The sequence below is a fragment of the Penicillium cinerascens genome, assembly GCF_028974065.1.
Source record: "Penicillium cinerascens strain IBT 15544 chromosome Unknown scaffold_4_segment0_segment1, whole genome shotgun sequence".
Classification (NCBI taxonomy): Eukaryota; Fungi; Ascomycota; class Eurotiomycetes; order Eurotiales; family Aspergillaceae; genus Penicillium; species Penicillium cinerascens.
The window spans coordinates 706467-724838 of NW_026695298.1; the positions used below are offsets into that span (position 1 = coordinate 706467).

General features: G+C 52.1%; 1 protein-coding gene across 1 annotated transcript; it reads right to left on the minus strand.

Annotated features, from left to right (window-relative positions):
- Window positions 1-265: 265 nt before the first annotated feature.
- N7498_009366 (uncharacterized protein) lies at window positions 266-17961 on the minus strand (the record flags this gene model as incomplete). Its single annotated transcript, XM_058456422.1, has 4 exons — window positions 266-1629; window positions 1702-16504; window positions 16688-17028; window positions 17085-17961. 4 exons carry the CDS (start codon window positions 17959-17961, stop codon window positions 266-268), a joined length of 17385 nt encoding a protein of 5794 aa, XP_058303321.1.
- Between the last annotated feature and the right edge of the window lie 411 nt (window positions 17962-18372).

Here is an 18372-nt window from a genome sequence, read left to right on the forward strand (position 1 = left end):
ATCCCTGCTTGGCACAGCACGTTCCGCTTTTTGAATCTACCTTTCTCCCTCTTTCTTTCAACCCCCTTCCGACAATTATCAGCGTCACGCCCCTGCGCTATTTATCTTCATGGCAACTACCCAGGTTGCAGGGGATAGATACTTTTGAAAGAGTTGTAGAAAATCGTATTTCGAAAAGTGGCTATTATCGGCCGCCATAGTCGTGTAACTAGTCGTACACTGATGAACGGATAACAGAGTTCCTTTCTCATTCAATATTGATCACCTAGTGTGCTGATGCTAATGGTAGCCAACTATTGCTCATAATGCCGGTAAACACGAGACAATCATCCTCTAGTATCTTGCTGATCGCCCGCAAGCATCGTTCGTCCTTCAACATTGTATAATGATCTGAGCTAGGCACACAGCGGACATCAAGACGGCCCGCGGCAAACTCGGCGAATCCATTTGTTCCTTGACATGCGCTTTGATGGCGAGAAGAATCGCCACCATCGTTCACTTCTTCTGGATTATTATCTTTCTTCATGCAGCGACGAATCAACAAAATAGGCGCGTGTAGCACTTCTGGCCGAAAGACGTCATGAATGGCAAGATTGTGGTGCGCCTGGGTGAGCAGCATGTCCCGAAACTCAGCAAGCTCCGGCGTGGTAATGGGGTCCGCAATTTTACGACTGGGAATGTCAAAGAGCCGCTCGTACATCCTCTCACGCGTTTCTTGTGCCGTGGCCACCGATTGAGAGTCCTGCGCGCTGGCTTGAGGTGGGATTGGCGCTTGTACAAGGGCTTCGCTATCAATCAAAACCAGACGGATGGTCTCGCCATGTTGCTCCTCGAGATATTGTGCGACAGCCCAGGCGACAAGCCCTCCAAATGAGAAGCCACCCAGAGTGTACGGGCCCCGTGGTTGTTGTCGGCGCAGAATTGCCGCGAGGTCGGCCGCCATACTGGTAATGGACGGATATGCTTCAGGCTGGTTCGTGCGGAGATGATCCACGCCGACGACCTGGTAGGTGGACAGACGCTGTGCTAGCAAGCGGTATTGGACTGACGTGCCTGTCACAGCGAAGAAGAGAAACATGTTGGGTCGCTCGGATGCCTCTACTGACGTTTTGTTTTCGGCGCTCAGCGCGGGAGGGAAATGAATCAACGCTTCAGAAAGACGCCTATCTAGCTCCTCATCTGTCAGGGTGATTGCTGAGCAACTTGAGCCCTCGTTTGCGCGGGACATCTTTGTGGTTCTGGCGTTGATATTTGGCAGAGATCCATCCAGGTAAGCTTGTTCGAGGCTTTTTGTATCAACCTTAGCATTGCCGTTCAATGGCAGGTGAGGGACGAAGATAAAGCGCTGAGGCACCATGTGAGGCGGTAGATGACGGTTAGCTTGCGCTGACAGCTCTGCCGCCACGACAGAATGATCTTTTTGAGATTCCTCTTCTTGCGCGAAGAAGGCGACCAACTCTTTCCAACCCCCTAATTTATTGAGAAGCAAAACGGCCACTTGAACGCTATCATTGGAGAGGGCACTTTCGATCTCAGCCAACTCTACGCGTCGTCCATTAATTTTGACCTGGCGGTCCTCCCGAGAGAGATAGAGTAATTCGCCATCATGACTCCAGACGCCAATGTCACCTGCGCGCGTACAAGAAAAGTTCGTTAGCCACCTTTTTTTGAACTAGCCACGAAGTAGCTTGACTAACTCACGAAGCAGCATGAGGAAATAGTTCTTACCGGTGTTGTACATTAGTCCATGCCCGAATAGATTGGATCGGAAGACTTGGTCTGTCGCGCCGGGCTGACCAAAGTATCCCTGGGACAATTGCCGTCCCGCAATCCAGATTGTGCCGCGCACACCAATGGGAACTTGACGCATTTGTGCATCCAACACAAAAACATTCATACCAATTGACGGGCGTCCAATGCAGTGCGGACTGGTGTCGGGCTTCATATGCTTCCACGCGACCACAACGCCTTCGGTGGGCCCATAGCCGTTAATGACACGAACCGTCGCCGACCAGCGCCGGATGACCTCTTGTGAGGCCATCTCGCCAGCGAGAAATAGCGAACGAATGAGTGGCAAATTCTGCGGTCGGAGTAGCGAGGCGATTGATGGAGTGACACTAGTTGAAGTAATCCGCAGTTTGGCAAGCAACGGGGCGAGGCGGGCCATGGCGTCGACATGCGGCGTGATAACGAGAGTTGCTCCAGCAAATACGGAGCCGAAAAGATCGCTCTGAGAAACATCAAACACTGGTCTTGCAAACCAGAAAATTCGATCTGTTGTTGTGTATCCGAGTGCCTGGGCCATCATAATGCCGTATCCGACAACCTGACGATGAGGCATGGAGACACCTTTGGGCGTTCCTGTGGTGCCACTTGTGAACAAAACAGCCGCAAGATCGTCAAGTCCAGCGTTCTGACGTCGGCGAGAGAAGAGAGCAGATTTTTGAGGGCAGAAGAGGGTGTCCGTTGTGAAGACAGGAACCGGGTTTTTTGGCAAGCTGGCTCGCAGAGCTGGTGTTGTGATGATAGCGGAGGGCCCGATTTTCTCGATGAGAGTGGCGATACTCGCTGCCGGACTCTCGATATCCAATGGGACGTATGCACAATCTAAACAGTGGGCGGCAAATATGGACACAACAAGCTCGAGAGACTTGTCCAAGAACAGCGCAATCCGTGTTCTCTGCTCGATGCCAGCAGCCGCAAGACGAGCGGCCACCATCTGGACCTGCGTTTCGAGCTGTTCATATGTCAAGTTTCTTGTCTGGCCGCGCTGATGACATTCTACGGCAAGGGTTTGGGGCGTCTGCTGCACCCTGTGACTCAAAAGCTGATAGGAAGTCCATGCGAATTCATCGGGAAAGCCAGCCCCGCGCGCGTGTCGAGCAAGGATCTGAGAATGGTTCTCATCCAGAAGCGAGATATCGCAGAGGGTACAATCGGTACCTCGTGCAAGGGAAGAAACGTATCCCAGAGATTTTCCGAAGCTATGCATGAGTCGTTCACAGAATGTTGGACGGAATTCCCTGCTGTTAGTGCGCAGTGTAAGGACTGTGGTTTTGGCCACACTGACCCCTTGTTCAACGCTCATGAGAAGAGGCAAGTCTGTCACCTCATCCCGTGATTGGAGCTCCATTTTGAAAGAAGAGGAAGAGCTTGCTGGGTTTGAAGAGCTTGTCGTCGTGAGAGGTGAGAATGGCACAAGAAGCGTAGTGTTGAAAAGATCCCTTTGACCAGACGTTGCATAAATTTGACGAAGTGAGACTCCTTCGTACTGACTCCGCTCCATGGACGTCTCTGAGACCTGCTCAATATAGTGGGACACCTTGTCCGTCCAATTGACTCGTATTCTCATCGGGGTGTTATTGAGACAGGGGCCGACTACGGCATGTATACCGTCTAGATCAACACTCCTGCCCGCACTAATAAGACCAAAGGTCACGTCTTCCGAGGAAAGATATATAGCCAAAGTCAATCCCCAGGAGGCTTGGTACAATGCGGATATAGTGGTGCAGTGAGCCCGGGCCACAGCTTGCAAATCCTCTGGATCGACGTTGATTCTTGTGCGATACTGTCGGTCCTTGGGCTGTCTCACCGAGAGATGCTCATTCGCACCATGCTCGACCAGAAGTGACGGCTGCGCGTTCTCAATGAGGTGACTCCAGAATTGATTGTTCTGATCCTTCTGAGATTGAAGATGGAGTGCAAGGTCACGGAACTGAGCTGGGGGCGGGGACAACGTGTGTCCGGCATATAGACGATGTGCCTCATCGAACACGAGTCGTCGGGACCACCCATCCATTAAAGCATGATGACAAACCCAGGATGCATTGAGGCTGCCAGCCGGAGATTTAAAAACGTAGAGCACGGAAAGAAGTTGGCCGGTCATGGCGCGTTGCGCCTTAGGTGGTTCTTTCCGAACAACGAGCCTGCCAGTAACTGTCTCTTTCCGCAAGATCACCTGAGCCATTGTCGTACTCCCTGTGCGAGAGATGGGGATGAGGACAGTGCGGAAAATTGAATGACGATTGATAAATATTTCTTCCCACGCACGACAGAACCGGTCCAAATCTTGAACCTCCAACATGTAGTCGTACCGATGCATGTATGACCGAGAGCCCAAACTGGCCAGCATCATGGCAGATTGCATGTCCGTTGTGGGTAGCACTTCTTCCACACTTTTTGCCGGTATACGATGCGACCGCAGAGAAGCTTCAATGGCTGCACGGTCGCTTTCAAGTGCTGCGTCTATGGGGATCACGAATTCGACCACAGATTCGACTGACGCGACGGTGGTACGTGAACTTTCGTTGGTGCTCAGATCTCGGACATCCACAGTCCAAAAGTCCAGCAGCTGAGTCAAAGCCTCTCGGCTGAATAGCGCCGTACTGAAAAACGCACCGACAGTTAAGAGATTGTTACTGACGGCCGCCTCGAAGTCGATGGTGAAGGGTCTGCGGTTGCGAGGATCCTCCAGCGGCCCGAGGTCTGCGCGGACCTTCTTGAATGATGCATAAGACGAGGAACTTGTTGTATATCCCAGATAATTGAATGTGCAGGGATGCGCCTGAACTTGGTCGGCTATCGGCGCAGCGCAGTCGATTTGACGGACGGCGTTGATCCGCTGTTCACGCACTTGCTTGACGAAATCTCTGCCAGTGGTATCCGGGGGTAGCGAGAACGAGATAGGGATCATATATGTGAACCAGCCCACAGTTCGTGTTACGTCGAGCGTCTCGTGGTTCAACTCTCTTCCATGACTTTCAAAATTGAGCTCGATGTGGCTGGCCGATTTCCATCTCCGTATAGCTAGAAGCAAAGCCGCAAGAACGATGTCCACCACGTCCACGTCGTGTACCCTGCTGGCAAGCTCCACAATTTCGGCCGGTGACTTGAGGCTGGCAAAGTGCACCGAGCTGCCCGTATTTTTCTGCAAGGCAGCTTGATCGATATCAAAGAAGTCGTTGCCGGCTTCCGAGGCCGGACGATCTAGAAGACGTGCCTTCATGGAACGAATAGCGAGGTGGTCACTCCAATCCTTGAACGTATTGAATTCGTTCTCTGGGCGAAGCCCCTGCAACAGGCAATCAAGGTCATGCCATATAATATGCCAGGACACCGCGTCTACGGCCAAATGGTTGACCACAATAACAGCGTACACAGCCGACTCAACTGTGAAGTCACCCAGGCCACAGATGGGTCCCCGGCGTAGACAGAGACGGGACTGCAGCTCCTGCGCTGCCTGGCGGAACTCCTCCCAGGTGTTCATCTTGCACCGCAGAACGCAGTAGTCCTGGGGATTCGGCGTGTTGGGAACGGCCATCGTCTTCTCTGGACCGTCACCGACAACTCGGACTCGGAGCATCGGGTGAAGACCGATCAAGGTCTGCCAGGCCTTCTCCAGATCGGCAAACCGGTGGGGATCTGCGAGTTGGATTACATGCCCTTGGTTGAACCAATTCTCATTAGCACGACCTGAGCGGAAAAACCACTCAACGATGGGAGTGTTTCGAAGGGTACAGGCGTTGCTCACATGACTGGGACGTTGTTGCTCCGGCTTTGGGTCTCGCTGGGCTAGGAGAGCTGCCAATCCCGTGACCGTGGGGTTCTCATATATGTCACGGACTTTGACCGTGAATCCGGAAGTGCGAAGTGCAGTACAGCATCGGATAGCTGAGATCGAGTCTCCACCCAAAGTGAAAAAGTTACTGTGATCTTCCATCGGCCGGTCCCCCAGCACCTTGTGGAAAGCAACGCGCACGACCGTGACAAGCTCGGATGCCGAACCAGCACGTTCCGAAGAGATTTGCGAGTTCACTTTAGACGCGGGAGGTGGTGGAGTGGGCGTGGCGGCAGAGACGTGCGAAGGCTGAGACACTCCAGAGGAGGATCCGGATGGGCTTAGCTTGGTAGCAAGAAGCCGCGCCGTCGGCTTCTCGTAAATGTCCCTGACCTTGACCGAAAACCCAGCGCTACGCAACGCAGTGCTGAAGCGAATAGCTGAGATTGAATCTCCCCCAAGAGTAAAGAAGTTACTCTCGACATCGACATTTTGGGCGCCCAGAACTTTGTACATTGCGTCAATGATTATCTGCTCCACCCCAGAGTTGACGGGAGATGAGTGTACTTCGGCGGGACTGGTAGCGTGCAGGATGCTTTCTTGTTTTGCAGGGGCTCGTTGCTCGACCAGAACAGCAAGTTTCTCAATTGTCGGTCTCTCGTACAGTTCCCGGACTTTGACTTGTGCTCCCTTAGCTCGCAGAGCACTGCAAAGTCGGATGGCTGAGATGGAATCTCCGCCGACTGAGAAGAAGTTACTGTCACGGGCATAGGCCTTGTCTCCCAGGACGCTGCTGAAAGCCTGCCGGACAGTTTGCTGGCTGGGTGTGAGGCTGTCGCTGGAGTTCAACACCAGCAGTACATCGTCAACCTTCGGGGTTATTTCGAGCTTTTTAGCTGCCGACTGATCCCAGCGGTATTGCGAAACGACATCACTGGGCATTGCGTCGAGGTACTTCTGAATTGCCTTGCGATCCAACTTCTGACTTTTGTTCCGCGGGAAACCTGTGACGGGAATCCAGTATGTAGGCATGAAATAGCCTGGGAGCTTTTCTGAAATAGCGCGTGCAAATTCAAACAACCGAGTCGAATCTTGTCCTACGGGGCGAGGCAGAAGTTCGATCTCCGACTGCTCATTCTTGTTCGTGAAAATTGCAACCAGCGCTTCTTGACCATCCCGCTCGATCTTGAGCGTCACGCACTTCCCGGTATCGAGAACTTTATCCACGACCTGCTCAATCGCACCCAGCTCGATCCGCAATCCCCGAAGATTAACCATCGTGTCCATCCGTCCGAGACAGATCACACTTCCGTCAGGCTCGAATTGAGCATAATCGCCTGTCAGGTAAAGACGTCCATAGAGTGGATGGTTCACGAATGGGGAGGGCTTGCCCTGTGGCTCACGAATGTAGCCACGGGCTACCTGTGGCCCTGAAACAGCAAGTTGCCCAACTTTGCCCACGGGAACTTGCTGCATTTGTTCGTCGACGATATATGCGAAAACGTTGGTCAACGGCCAGCCGATGTTCTTGGGCGAGGTGTCTCGTGCGACCTGGCGGCAGACCACATCTACAGTAGCTTCGGTTGGGCCGTACACGTTCATGAGAGTTACTTTTTCGGCCCAGGTGTCGCGTACCACTGCCGTCAAGGGCTCCCCACCAATCGCCAGCATGCACACGGAGGGAAGATGCGAGGGTCGTAATAGAGCTGCCACTGTCGGAGTTGTGGAGATATGCGTGATACTCATCTCAGTCGCGACTTCCTCGATATCCGAGAAGACATAATCGTTTCGTCCAATGCACATGGTAGCCCCCACGACCAGTGGGCCGAAAAGGTCCATAAGCGAGACATCAAATGTCCAGGGTGCTAACGCCAGCAGTCGAACCTCCGCGGATAGATGGTAGAGCTTTACGTGTTCATGAACCGAATTCTTTAGGGCTCGGTGTTCGATGGCAACGCCCTTAGGAACACCGGTTGATCCGCTGGTGTACAAAACGTACGCTAGGTCCATCTCAGATCTGCTTCGCATATCGAGAGCTGGAGTCGTAGCTTTGGGTAACGGGGTGGTGATGCCAATGCCGTGGATCGAGTTTGAGATTGCTGGAAGATAGGCTCTGAGGCTGTCCGATGCCTCCGCTCTGGAGCTTCCACTTTCTTCTGGTAGGAAAAGAATGCACTTGGGGTTGCAGTCGTGGATGATTGTAGTGTTCCACTCAAGAGGATTCTTCATATCAAGTGGAATATACGCAGCACCGATGCTCATGACTGCTAAGATGGTAACGATCCGTTCAATAGAGACGTCCCCCACAATACAGATGTTCTGGCGGCGCAACTCGGAGGCCGGAACCTGCGAGCAAAGGAAATGCGCGACGCCATTAACCATCTCAACCAGCTCTCGGTATGTAACTGAAGCGGAGTCTTCAAAAACAATGGCGGTAGTTTCCGGGGTCTTCTTGGCCTGTTGCATGATCTGAATGTCCGAAAGGGGGTCATCCAAGATGTGACGGTCCCACTTTCCATGGAAACTGTATGGGACCACAGGGCCATGATCAAGGGTCTGTCTAATCACATCAAGAGCGATCTCTCCTTGTCTAAGGGTGAGCAGTCGCAGGAGATCTTCGAATTGCTGGCACACCGTCACTGCCTCATCGCTGCTCACTAAATTCGGGTTGTGCTCAACATACATGTTCAATGTGGTCGAACCGTTGTTCACCGATCGAGTCATGGAGAAGGTAATAGGGAACTTGGCCGTGATTCCGGGAAGCGCCGGCATGAGATCCATTGCCGGTTGAAGCACAGAAGCTTCATTCTTGGCTTTTTTATTCTCATGATAAACAAACATCATGTCAAAGTCACCCATCTTGTGGCCATTGAACTCCATAATCTTCTCGAATGGGAGATTGGAGAAGCCTAGGATCTTAAACAAGGTCGGGTTGAACGCCACCAGGTTTTCCATTGCCGTTGCATCGGTCTCCGCTATCATCGGCACGGGCAACGTGTTGACGAAACATCCATACATGTCTTGTTCGCCAAATCGTGGAGATCGACTGGTAGCAGGAATTAAGATAGTGCTTCCTCGGGCACCGGAGCGTAGAGTCAGGAGTAGCTGCAAAGTAAAGAGGTATGTACCGAATGGAGTCACTCCACATGAGTATGCCCAGCTTGCGGGATCAAAGTCAAAGGAGGCTATATGCCGAACATGCTTTGCCGGGGCAAACTGCTCGGTTTCACTCTCAAACGATGTAGACCAGGCTGTAAGTGGCTGTGACTTCATCTGCTCCGTCCACCACTTCCGCGCCGTTGAAATCTGATCCGGTTGGAGAGACCGATTGTGACGTTCCGAGAAGTCCAGGTATGAGGTGGATGGAAAAATACTGCCGATTGGTCCTTTTTCCTTTACAATCATCTCAACATGTCTCACAAAGCAGGAGACGGACTGCTCGTCTGCGATGATATGGTGGAAGTTCAGGAACACATATTGCTGACCATCTGGGAGGAGAAAGCCTCGGCAGCGGAAAAGTGGCCCCGTATTGAGATCGAATTCCTGTCCACAGATCCCAGCGCACACTTGCCGCATTGCAAGTTTTGCTTGGTCAAGATTTGCGCTGTGCCTCAAATCATCGACTTCGAAGCTGTACCGAGCATGAGAAGCGACCTTTTGCACCACAGTGTCGCCTTCGAGGTCGAATGTGGTGCGGAAGATCTCGTGGTACTGCGCAATTATCTGTATTGCGTCTAGAATCTTGCTCACACCATGGCCTACAACACGATACAGCAAAGGAACGATGTAAGTAGTGTCTCCGAGCTGTTCTTGCAATAGGAAAAACCGGCGCTGGATGGAACTGGCTTGCGCGACCTTGACGCCCTCCTCATTTGAAGCGGATGTAGAAACCACGGAGGTATGGTCCTGCATGGTGGAATCAAGCGTCTTGTCATTGGCTTGCATCTTCAATGCGTAGTTCGCGAGGTCAGAGATGGTAGGATACTGGACGATGTCATGGATACCGATCTCAAGGTCTGGATAGACGTTGTACAGATGGGAAATGAACGCCATAGAGGCAAAAGAGTCTAAGCCCAGTTCTCGGAGATTTCGGTCCGGATCTACTGTCGCAATACCCAGAGATTGGCAGATAGCATGACTCATGGAGTCTTTGACCTCTTGCAATAACAAGGAAGCAGAATCAACATCGTTGTCTACTGTGCTGTCGTAGGATAGCGTGTTGCACTGTGTAGACAGTACCAAGGATGTCGCAAGCGAATCCAAGCCGTCTGCTTGTGGCATTTTTGTTGTCCTGGGTCGTAGTTTCTCCGAATAATCGCCAACCTCTGGAGAACTTGGACGAGTACTCATCTTGATTGAACTTGAGCTTTTTGACAGGGTTTCTGATTGTGGTAGCGCGACCCTTTCGGGCACAGCCCAAGGCATTTGTAGTGTGTCGTTTAGAAGACTGTCCACTGGTTTATTTTGCCTTTTAGTGATTGTCGACACCAATGTGGCGTAGCCATCAATAGCTGAATGCATCCAGGCACCATGATGCCGTTCGGCGTTGAATTCAACCAGAATCTCCATCGCATCTTCATGGATGAATACATGCCACATCAGGTCAAACATGGGCTTGCTTTGATCAACCACATCGAGGGTCCTATCAACCATTCCCTTTTTCTCAAACGGACGAATGTCATGAGTGACGAACTGGACAGAATTATCGTCTAACTTTCGCCCAGCCTGGGACAAAACGAATTCTAGAGGGAGAATGTTCTCCATGGCAAAGTCGATGCTGGCGCGGGTCCTTGCCAACAACTCACTAAAGCTATCTTGACCTGAGAGTCGACTTCGCAAAAAGGCCGTATGTGTGAGATTTCCTAGCACGGTCGCAGCTCCAGGCGCATATCCTCGTTCTGACACTGGAGTAGTCACCAAAACATCGTCTGAGCCAACATAGCGGTGCATAAGAGCCAGGAACAAAGCTAGCATGACGTCAAATGAAATCTCGCCGTGCCATCTGGGTCCAAGGAAGCTTCTTCGCCGCATACTCTGGAATCCTGCCCCTTTAAAAAGGACTGGAGGGGTCGGAATGAAGGGCAAAGCTCCCTGCAACCTTGCCAGCCAGTTTTCCAGCCTGCGAGTCTGGTCACCTTGGCTGTTCCCAGTCTCTGCCAGGCGCTTCGCATAGGAAACAGTGTTGTCGTTATGATTTACAACAATTTCTCCCCGAGACGCTTTCAGAATCAGCGTCGTCACTTCTGCAGCCGTGTAAGCATCAATGAGGATATGATGAATCTGTGTTGACAGGTAACTTCTGTCCTCTGACTCAGAGAAGACATGGAAAATCGAAAGTGGCCCGCGGCGTAGATCAAGCGCTCGCGATGACGATCCGGCTAATATCTCGTTCACTTGCTGCAGCGCATCTTTCTCCGCGCTAAGGGTGTGATAATGGGCCTCAATCAATGCCCGGTGTCCAAGGATCTGCGAAACTTGCCCCTGGGCTTTATTGTGAGCAAAGGCTGTTCGGAACATCTCAAGCTGGGAGGTTACTGCCATGACGCCGGCCAGCACGGCCGCTCCTGATAAGCCACTCAACTCAATGATACGTTGCACGTTATAGGTAGCATCTTGAAGGCGCTCTTGAGCCAGCCACATGGTAACCTGACTACGCAAAGCTGGATATAACCCGACAGTGACAGACTCATGTTCCAGAGTTGGACGGCTTGGCACGATAGACTCGCCACAGGCCGATGGCTGCAATAACTCTGCAATACCATTGAGTGTTCGTGCGCGGCGCAATGTGATGTACGTGAGAGAAATGCCATACTGCTTTGCTAGTGCACCACGAAGTCGCATTAGCCCAAGAGAGTCCAGTCCAAGTTGTTGGAGGGGTACGTGGGCATCAAAGATATCATTGCCGGTGATTTCTTTCACAATTCCAGCAATCAGTTTTTGATTTGGAGATAGAGAGCCTGATATCGTGCTATCCACTGCCACTGACGCTTGCATCAGCATCTGGGCAGCAGCTCGTCTGTCGACCTTCATGCTCGTGATGGTCGGTATCTCATTGATCTGGGTCACGATAGGTACGAGGCGCTCAGGGAGATGGATCTTGCAGAACTCCGCTATTTCCAATGTGTCTAGCTCGTGCTTTGACACGCGAGCCTGCACCGCAGCATGAAGGCGGCCGTGAACGGCGCTGACCACCGCGCGATGCACGGCGGGATGGAGCCGCAGCGCACTTTCCACTTCCTCGGGATTGATACGTACCCCCGAGACCTTCAGCTGGTGACCGCGTCTCCCAAGGATGCGGATTCGCAATTCGGGCGTATAGACGCCCAGGTCCCCTGTTCGATAGAACCGAGTGTTCCCGAACGCGGGTAAACGCGTCTGAGCGCCCTCTGTGGCGATCTGATTGCCGTAATAACCCTCAAACAATTGGTTACCCGCAATCAAGACTTCTCCTGGCTCGTCGGCATAGCAGACCTCGCCATCTTTGTTGACCAAAATGACAAGATTGCCGGGCAGGGCATCATATGCGACGCAGGTCCCTCTGCGTGCGCGGTGAATGAGAACCTGGACTGCAGTCTCGGTCGGGCCGTAAGAGCCGTACAAGTCCACACATTCCGCCCATTGTTCTACAAGGTCTGGTGTAATGATCTCCCCACCTAATATGACGGTACGCAGGGTTGGAACGGAGCTAGGCGTCAGCAGGGTCAACATTGACGGCGTGACATGAAGTGAGTCGATTCGAAGGGTGTTAATACACATGGCAAGGTCACTTCGTAGGCTATCCTCAGGCACCTGACAGATTGTCGCTCCAGAGGAGAGACAACCGAAGATGTCTGTCACCGAGGCATCGAAGACGTAGTTCGCGCAGAGAAGTACGCGTGATCCGGGTTTGAAACCATAGCGTACAACGGCCTGTCGCACATACTGGGCGACAGCTCCATGAGAGAGGCTGCAGGCCTTCGGCTCGCTCGTGGTACCCGATGTGAACATTATATAGGCCAAAGTCTCGGGGGAAATGGCTGACAAGACAACGGACAGGTCATTGACAGGGCTTTGCAGGGCTTGGTCAATGTCCAGTGTTTGCAGTCCTTGATAGAAGCTCGTGCCCAGTCGACAGAATCCCCGGTGGTCACTAATCACCATGGAAGCATTTATCTGTCGCGTCTGCAAGTCCAAACGAGTAGGCGGTGCGTCATATTCCAATGGGCAGTAGGTCATGCCGGCTCTGAGCGCTGCAATCATGGCAATGATCATCGTTGTGCCTCGATCCAGGAACAAGGTAACGACTCCCGGTCGGTTACCAGAGGCCTGACGAAGCTTCCTCGCCACCTTTGCTGTCAAATAGTCCAGCTCTGCGAAGGTAATCTGTGACGAGACGGTGGAGAGAGCTACGCAATTGGGGTGTGCCTTCGCCGCCTCCGTGAATAACGAGACAAGATGTTCGGAAGGCAAAGGTTGTTGCTGAATTTCCAGATTGCCTGACAGGGCGGCAGATCTTTCCAGATAGTCATTGCTGTGCGCAGCTAGTGATTCAAGGGTATGGGAAGTTGTGGCAGCGGAACAGAGCTCCTCGCAAGCTCCTTGTAGGCGGTCCAAAATTCGCTGCGCGAGACCCGAATGAACACGATTCTGATCGACTTTGGCTGTCAGGGTAACAGACTCTTGGTTCGGCTGGACGATGATGGTCAGCGGTACATCTGAGTATTCCTGACCTTCGACCTTGGTGATGCGAATATCTTCCGCTAGTCCGTGAAGCCCTTCGCCAGGGTGGTTCTCGAATATGAGCAGCGTATCAACTTGCGTTTGAGTCCCCGGTAGGCATTTGAGAATGTCCGGCGTAGGCAAATAATCGTACTCAAGGCTCTTCTGGAAGCCTGTCTGGGTCTGTTTCAGCCATGACTCAATCGATACGTCGTTTTCGACATTCACCACACATGGAATTGAAGTTAAGAAATTCCCAATGGCATCAACGTCACCAGTGAGATCGGCTCTTCCGCTGCTTGTGGTCCAGAAGATTTTTGATTTTTTCTGGTTTGTCCGAGGTAAAACCATACCAAGAAGAGCCTGTACAACGGTGAAGGACGTGACGCCGAACTTCCTACCCACACCACTCAAAGCACTCGGGGTGACACGCGAAGGCTGTCGAGGCTGAATGACTTTGATCTCAGGTGTCAATTGGTCACCGGCATCGACATCAGATTTGACCACGTCTGGTCCCTTCGCAGTCGCAAGGTATTGGGTCCAGAAGGTGCGCGCCACATTTTTGTCAAGAACAGACTTTTCTGCAAGAAGAGCGGGAATAGAGCTACCTGCAGCGACTTTTTCGTTGGCATAAGCTGCGCGGAGATCGGCCATTAGTCTGCGCAGGCTCCAGCCGTCGATAATGGCGTGGTGCATTGTAAAGACTAGAGTGTACTGGTCATCGGCCGCGCGCACAAGCAAAAGCCGATGAAGAAGTCCATTGCGAGCTTCGTGTAACGCGTTCTGCTCGCTATCGAGTAGATTGCTCAATTTGCTAGACGTCGTTGCGGATTGATCGACAAAATTGAAAACTGGAACACGGATACCAGGCTTCAATTCGACGCCAACGTAAGGGAGACTTTCATGGTCGATGCCGTAGAATACAGTTCTCAGTGCAGGATGCGCGGCCACGACATTGTCCCACGCCTTTTCCAGCAGCTGAACGTCTATTCGCCCTTTGAGGTGCAGCACCAGCGTCAAGTTATACGTGCTGGGACTGAACGATGCTTGCAAGAGCATAGAAAGTTGCATTGCTGTTGGGGCATATATGCTCTCAACATCGCTGCCGACAACAGCGGCCATCTGCAAAACATCCTCAACCGTAGCCACGTCAAGCCCAGCGTTTGTCACCGACGAATCCAACTTAATCCCCGGGATGACCTGGCTTTTGGGCGTTGTTGTGTCAATGGGCTTCTGCAACGCGGGACTGAAGTCGGTCTGCGCTTTTGTGATGCCTGTTGATGGATCTAGAACGCTCACGGCGGATGAGGTTACATCTGAATCCCTGAGGTCAACCGCAGTATCTATACTACCAAGGAGGTTCTCAAATGTGGCAGCCCATTCGATAATGGCGTTCCCGTTCAATACCTCGGTGCGATACTCAAATCCTACCCTGCGAGGATGAGAGGAGACATCGACATGGATGATTAGATCATAGTGGCTTCCTCTTGATGGCGCTTGAACTTCTTGCCATATGAGGGACACATCCTCATGAACAGTTTGCGTAACGTTTCTCTCATGGAACGCAAACTGAACATTCAAGCTCGCGTGCTGACCACCACCTTCTGTTGCTGCAAAACAACGCAAGACATCCTCAACTGACTGCTGGTGCTCCACACACTCCCAGTAGAGTTTCGACATCTCGGCGATATGCCGAGCGATGGTCCTCTCAGGCTTGACTGACACGGGGACCACAACCAGCGACACGCAGTAACCAACAACAGTGGTGAAACGGCGATCGATGGTACGATGGGAGGTAGGGACTCCCAGAAGATATTTCTCTTTGTCAGTCATGCGGCTCAGAAACACCTGAGTGAACGCAAGCCAGCTGATAAACATACTTGTGCTATTTCCGGAGTGTTTCAGCAAGTTTGTGACAGCGGAATCAGGGAGGTCATGCCAGGAGATCTCACTCGCCAGAGACAATAACGAGTTCGACATGCCATGGTGCTCTGCAAATAAAGTAGACGGCCGAAAGCTTTTGCCTAGAGACTTCCACCATGATAGGTCGTGGGCTGTTTTCTCTTCGCCATGCTTGCGAAGAACTTGGGCGAACTGGCTATATTGGGTCACGGGAGGCGGAAGCTGCTTTTTGCATCCACTGCTATAGAGCCCCTGCACTTCGGACAGGAAAATATCAAATGATAGCTCATCTATCACTAAGTGATGGAACTTGAAGACAACCAGCCATTTGTCTGCCTGCGGTGTCAGCTGATACAATGCAGTCCATGCGGGTGAATCCTTCATCAGGTCCATATCGGCGTCACGATTGAGCTCTCTGAGGAAGATGTCTGCCTTCTTCTCATCTAGGCTGCAATTCTCGCTCTTCGCCCACGGGTGAAACACAGTCCGATCTGGCAGCGATCCTTTGGCATAGACGCGGGCCCGAGCACTTGGCAACGCATCAAATTCGTGTTCATATGCGGTATTAAATGCTTCATGGCGGTCATAGGTCGCCTGCACGCACTGCAATAGCAAAGAGGGATCAAGCTCAGCGGAGTCAACCTCATAGGCAAAGGTCAATATATGCATCTGGTTTCCAAACACCATACACGCATTCATCATGCTTTCCTGTCCGATAGTGGGTGTGAAGCACTCCCCAGCCAGACAAGGAGGTGGGAGGGGAGCAGCAGCAGCCGTTGGTGACCCTCCCCGACAGAATCTGGCGATATCTATGATTCGAGGAGCTTCGAGGATCTGACGAAACGATATTTGGCAACTGGTAGCATCGAAGAGGGACTGAGCAAGAAACATGGCGTCCAACGAGGTGAATCCCCAATTGAACAGGCTGTCATTTTTAGGAACCTGCTGCAAAAGGCGCCGATAGACCAAACGCTGGATTTGCTCCTCCATATCATCTATTTGCTGCACGGTGAGCTTTGGTTCCTGTTCATGCTCATATAGGTTCTCGAGGAAAAGCTTGATTTTGTGCAAATCGATCTTTCCATTGCGCGACTGCGGCAAGGCCTCGACTACCAGCACTCGGGGAACCATGTATGCTGGAAAGAGACCCCGGCACACTGCGACGACGGTTTTCTGCACCCTGTGTGCTGAATTTTCCAGTTGAATCTCCTTGTCTGGTGCTCCAAGAGCCTTCGCAGTAGACACGAGGGCGAAAAGACGTGTGTGACCATCGACGGAATGCGCTCGCACAATAACACGACCAACGTGGTGCTGGATGGCATGTTCAATCTCACCAAGCTCCACTCTCTGGTGAGTATGTCAATTAGCAATAAGCTCTTCCTGAGACGTGCTGGGGGAGGGCTTGGAGAAGGATTTGAAAGTGTTGGAAAAGGTGAAAGATGGTGTAAGAGAGGAACTTCCACTACATAGGAGACCCGTGTACAAACACTTGGAATAAAAATAGATGGGTGTGGGAGGAACCATGCCTACCTGGCCATTAATTTTAACTTGGTCGTCATTGCGACCAAGGAGGTAAAATTCACCACTTTGGTCCACATATGCCCGGTCGCCTGTCAAGTACCACGGGCCACGATCAGGGCCATCAAGGCGCTGCACTGTGTCCAGGAAACGGTTCTGTGAAGCAAAGTTACAGTATCCCCGGAAAACTGTTCCACCCTTGACGGCGAGCTCTCCCGAGACTCCTGCCGGCTGTTCGGCACCTGTTGTGTCCACAATGGCAATCGAAGCGTAGCTCGCCGCCTTTCCCACTGAATTGAAATCATCGCCAGGATGAAGGATTTTGAAAGTGATTGATGATGCTTCACATGGTCCTGCACGGTCTTAGCGCGGGCATTCTATATATTTCTGGAATATGTCAATGCCTTACCATACAAGTTCACCAGGTGAACCCTGTTCGCCCAACGGTTGACGAGATCCCGCGAGACCGGCTCACCCGAAACAACCAATTTTTTGATCGAAGGAACCCGAGATGGATCCAAAAGCGAGATCGTGCTGGGAGTAAAGTGTGCGGTGTTGGGATTCATCCGCCGGATCCAACCGTTCAGATCACTCACGAGATTGTCCTGGGAGACTTGTAGCAAACAACCACCGTACAGGATAGTGCTGAGAATATCGATCAGATGCGCATCAAAGGAGCACTGCGAGAATTGCAGCATCCGTGATGCGGGCGTGATCTGCATCTGACTGGCCACCGTCTGCGCCGGCCATAGCAGATTCTGGTGGGTGAGCAAGACTCCTTTAGGCAGACCGGTGCTCCCCGATGTAAACAAGACCGCAGCCACATCTTCGACATGGACTTCCTCGCCAATGTCCCGTAGATCTCGACTGGCAGTCTTATTGGGGATGACATGGATGCTTTTTTCTTGGCTGTTGACGGTCAGCCAGGCTTGGCCTCCGTCCTGCAGCACAGGTGCCTTTTGGCCCTGCAGACAGAGCACCAAAGGGTCTGTTAATTGGGCCAAGAGCTGTTCGATCCGGCCCTGAGGAAGATCCGGATTTATGGGAACGTATACTGCCCCTAGTCGAAGAATGGCAATGATTGCTGCAATCTGAGCTGGGGACCGGGGCAGGAGCACGGCGACGGGCTGACCAGGGCCGACGTGTGCACCCAAGCCTTGGGCGATCTGGCGGGATGACCTTTGCAGTTGCGCATACGTCCAGAATTGAGTTTCCTCAAATTGAACCGAAATAGCTTCAGAGCAAGAATTGGACACGCTATCGAAGGCTGTGGCAATAGGTAGCATGGTTTTGGTAAGTGTAGAGTGTGACAGAAGGGACATGATGCAGCAGGATGTAGTTGAAGATCGGAAGAAGAAACTCGAGCTAGGACCCTCATAGGCGGGCTATCTAGGTAAAATGAACACAGCTCTATCACTCGCACTCCTATCCGATAGTAATGCCGATCAACAGGGGGGGGGGTGGCCACGAGGATTCGATCAATTTATTCTCAGTGGAGTGGTCATCGGCGCAAAGATCGAAGTAAACAGCCACCGCCGATCTCGCTGGCCAAATTGGGGATGCAATTTACAGTACCACATTTCAGTTCAAGCTCCGCTTTCAGAAGTATCAGCTGTTGAATCAAGATGACTTGTCTGATGTCGATGGTCAATGGTACAATACCTGCTAAAGTCTACCGTGCATGATACGCAGGCAGC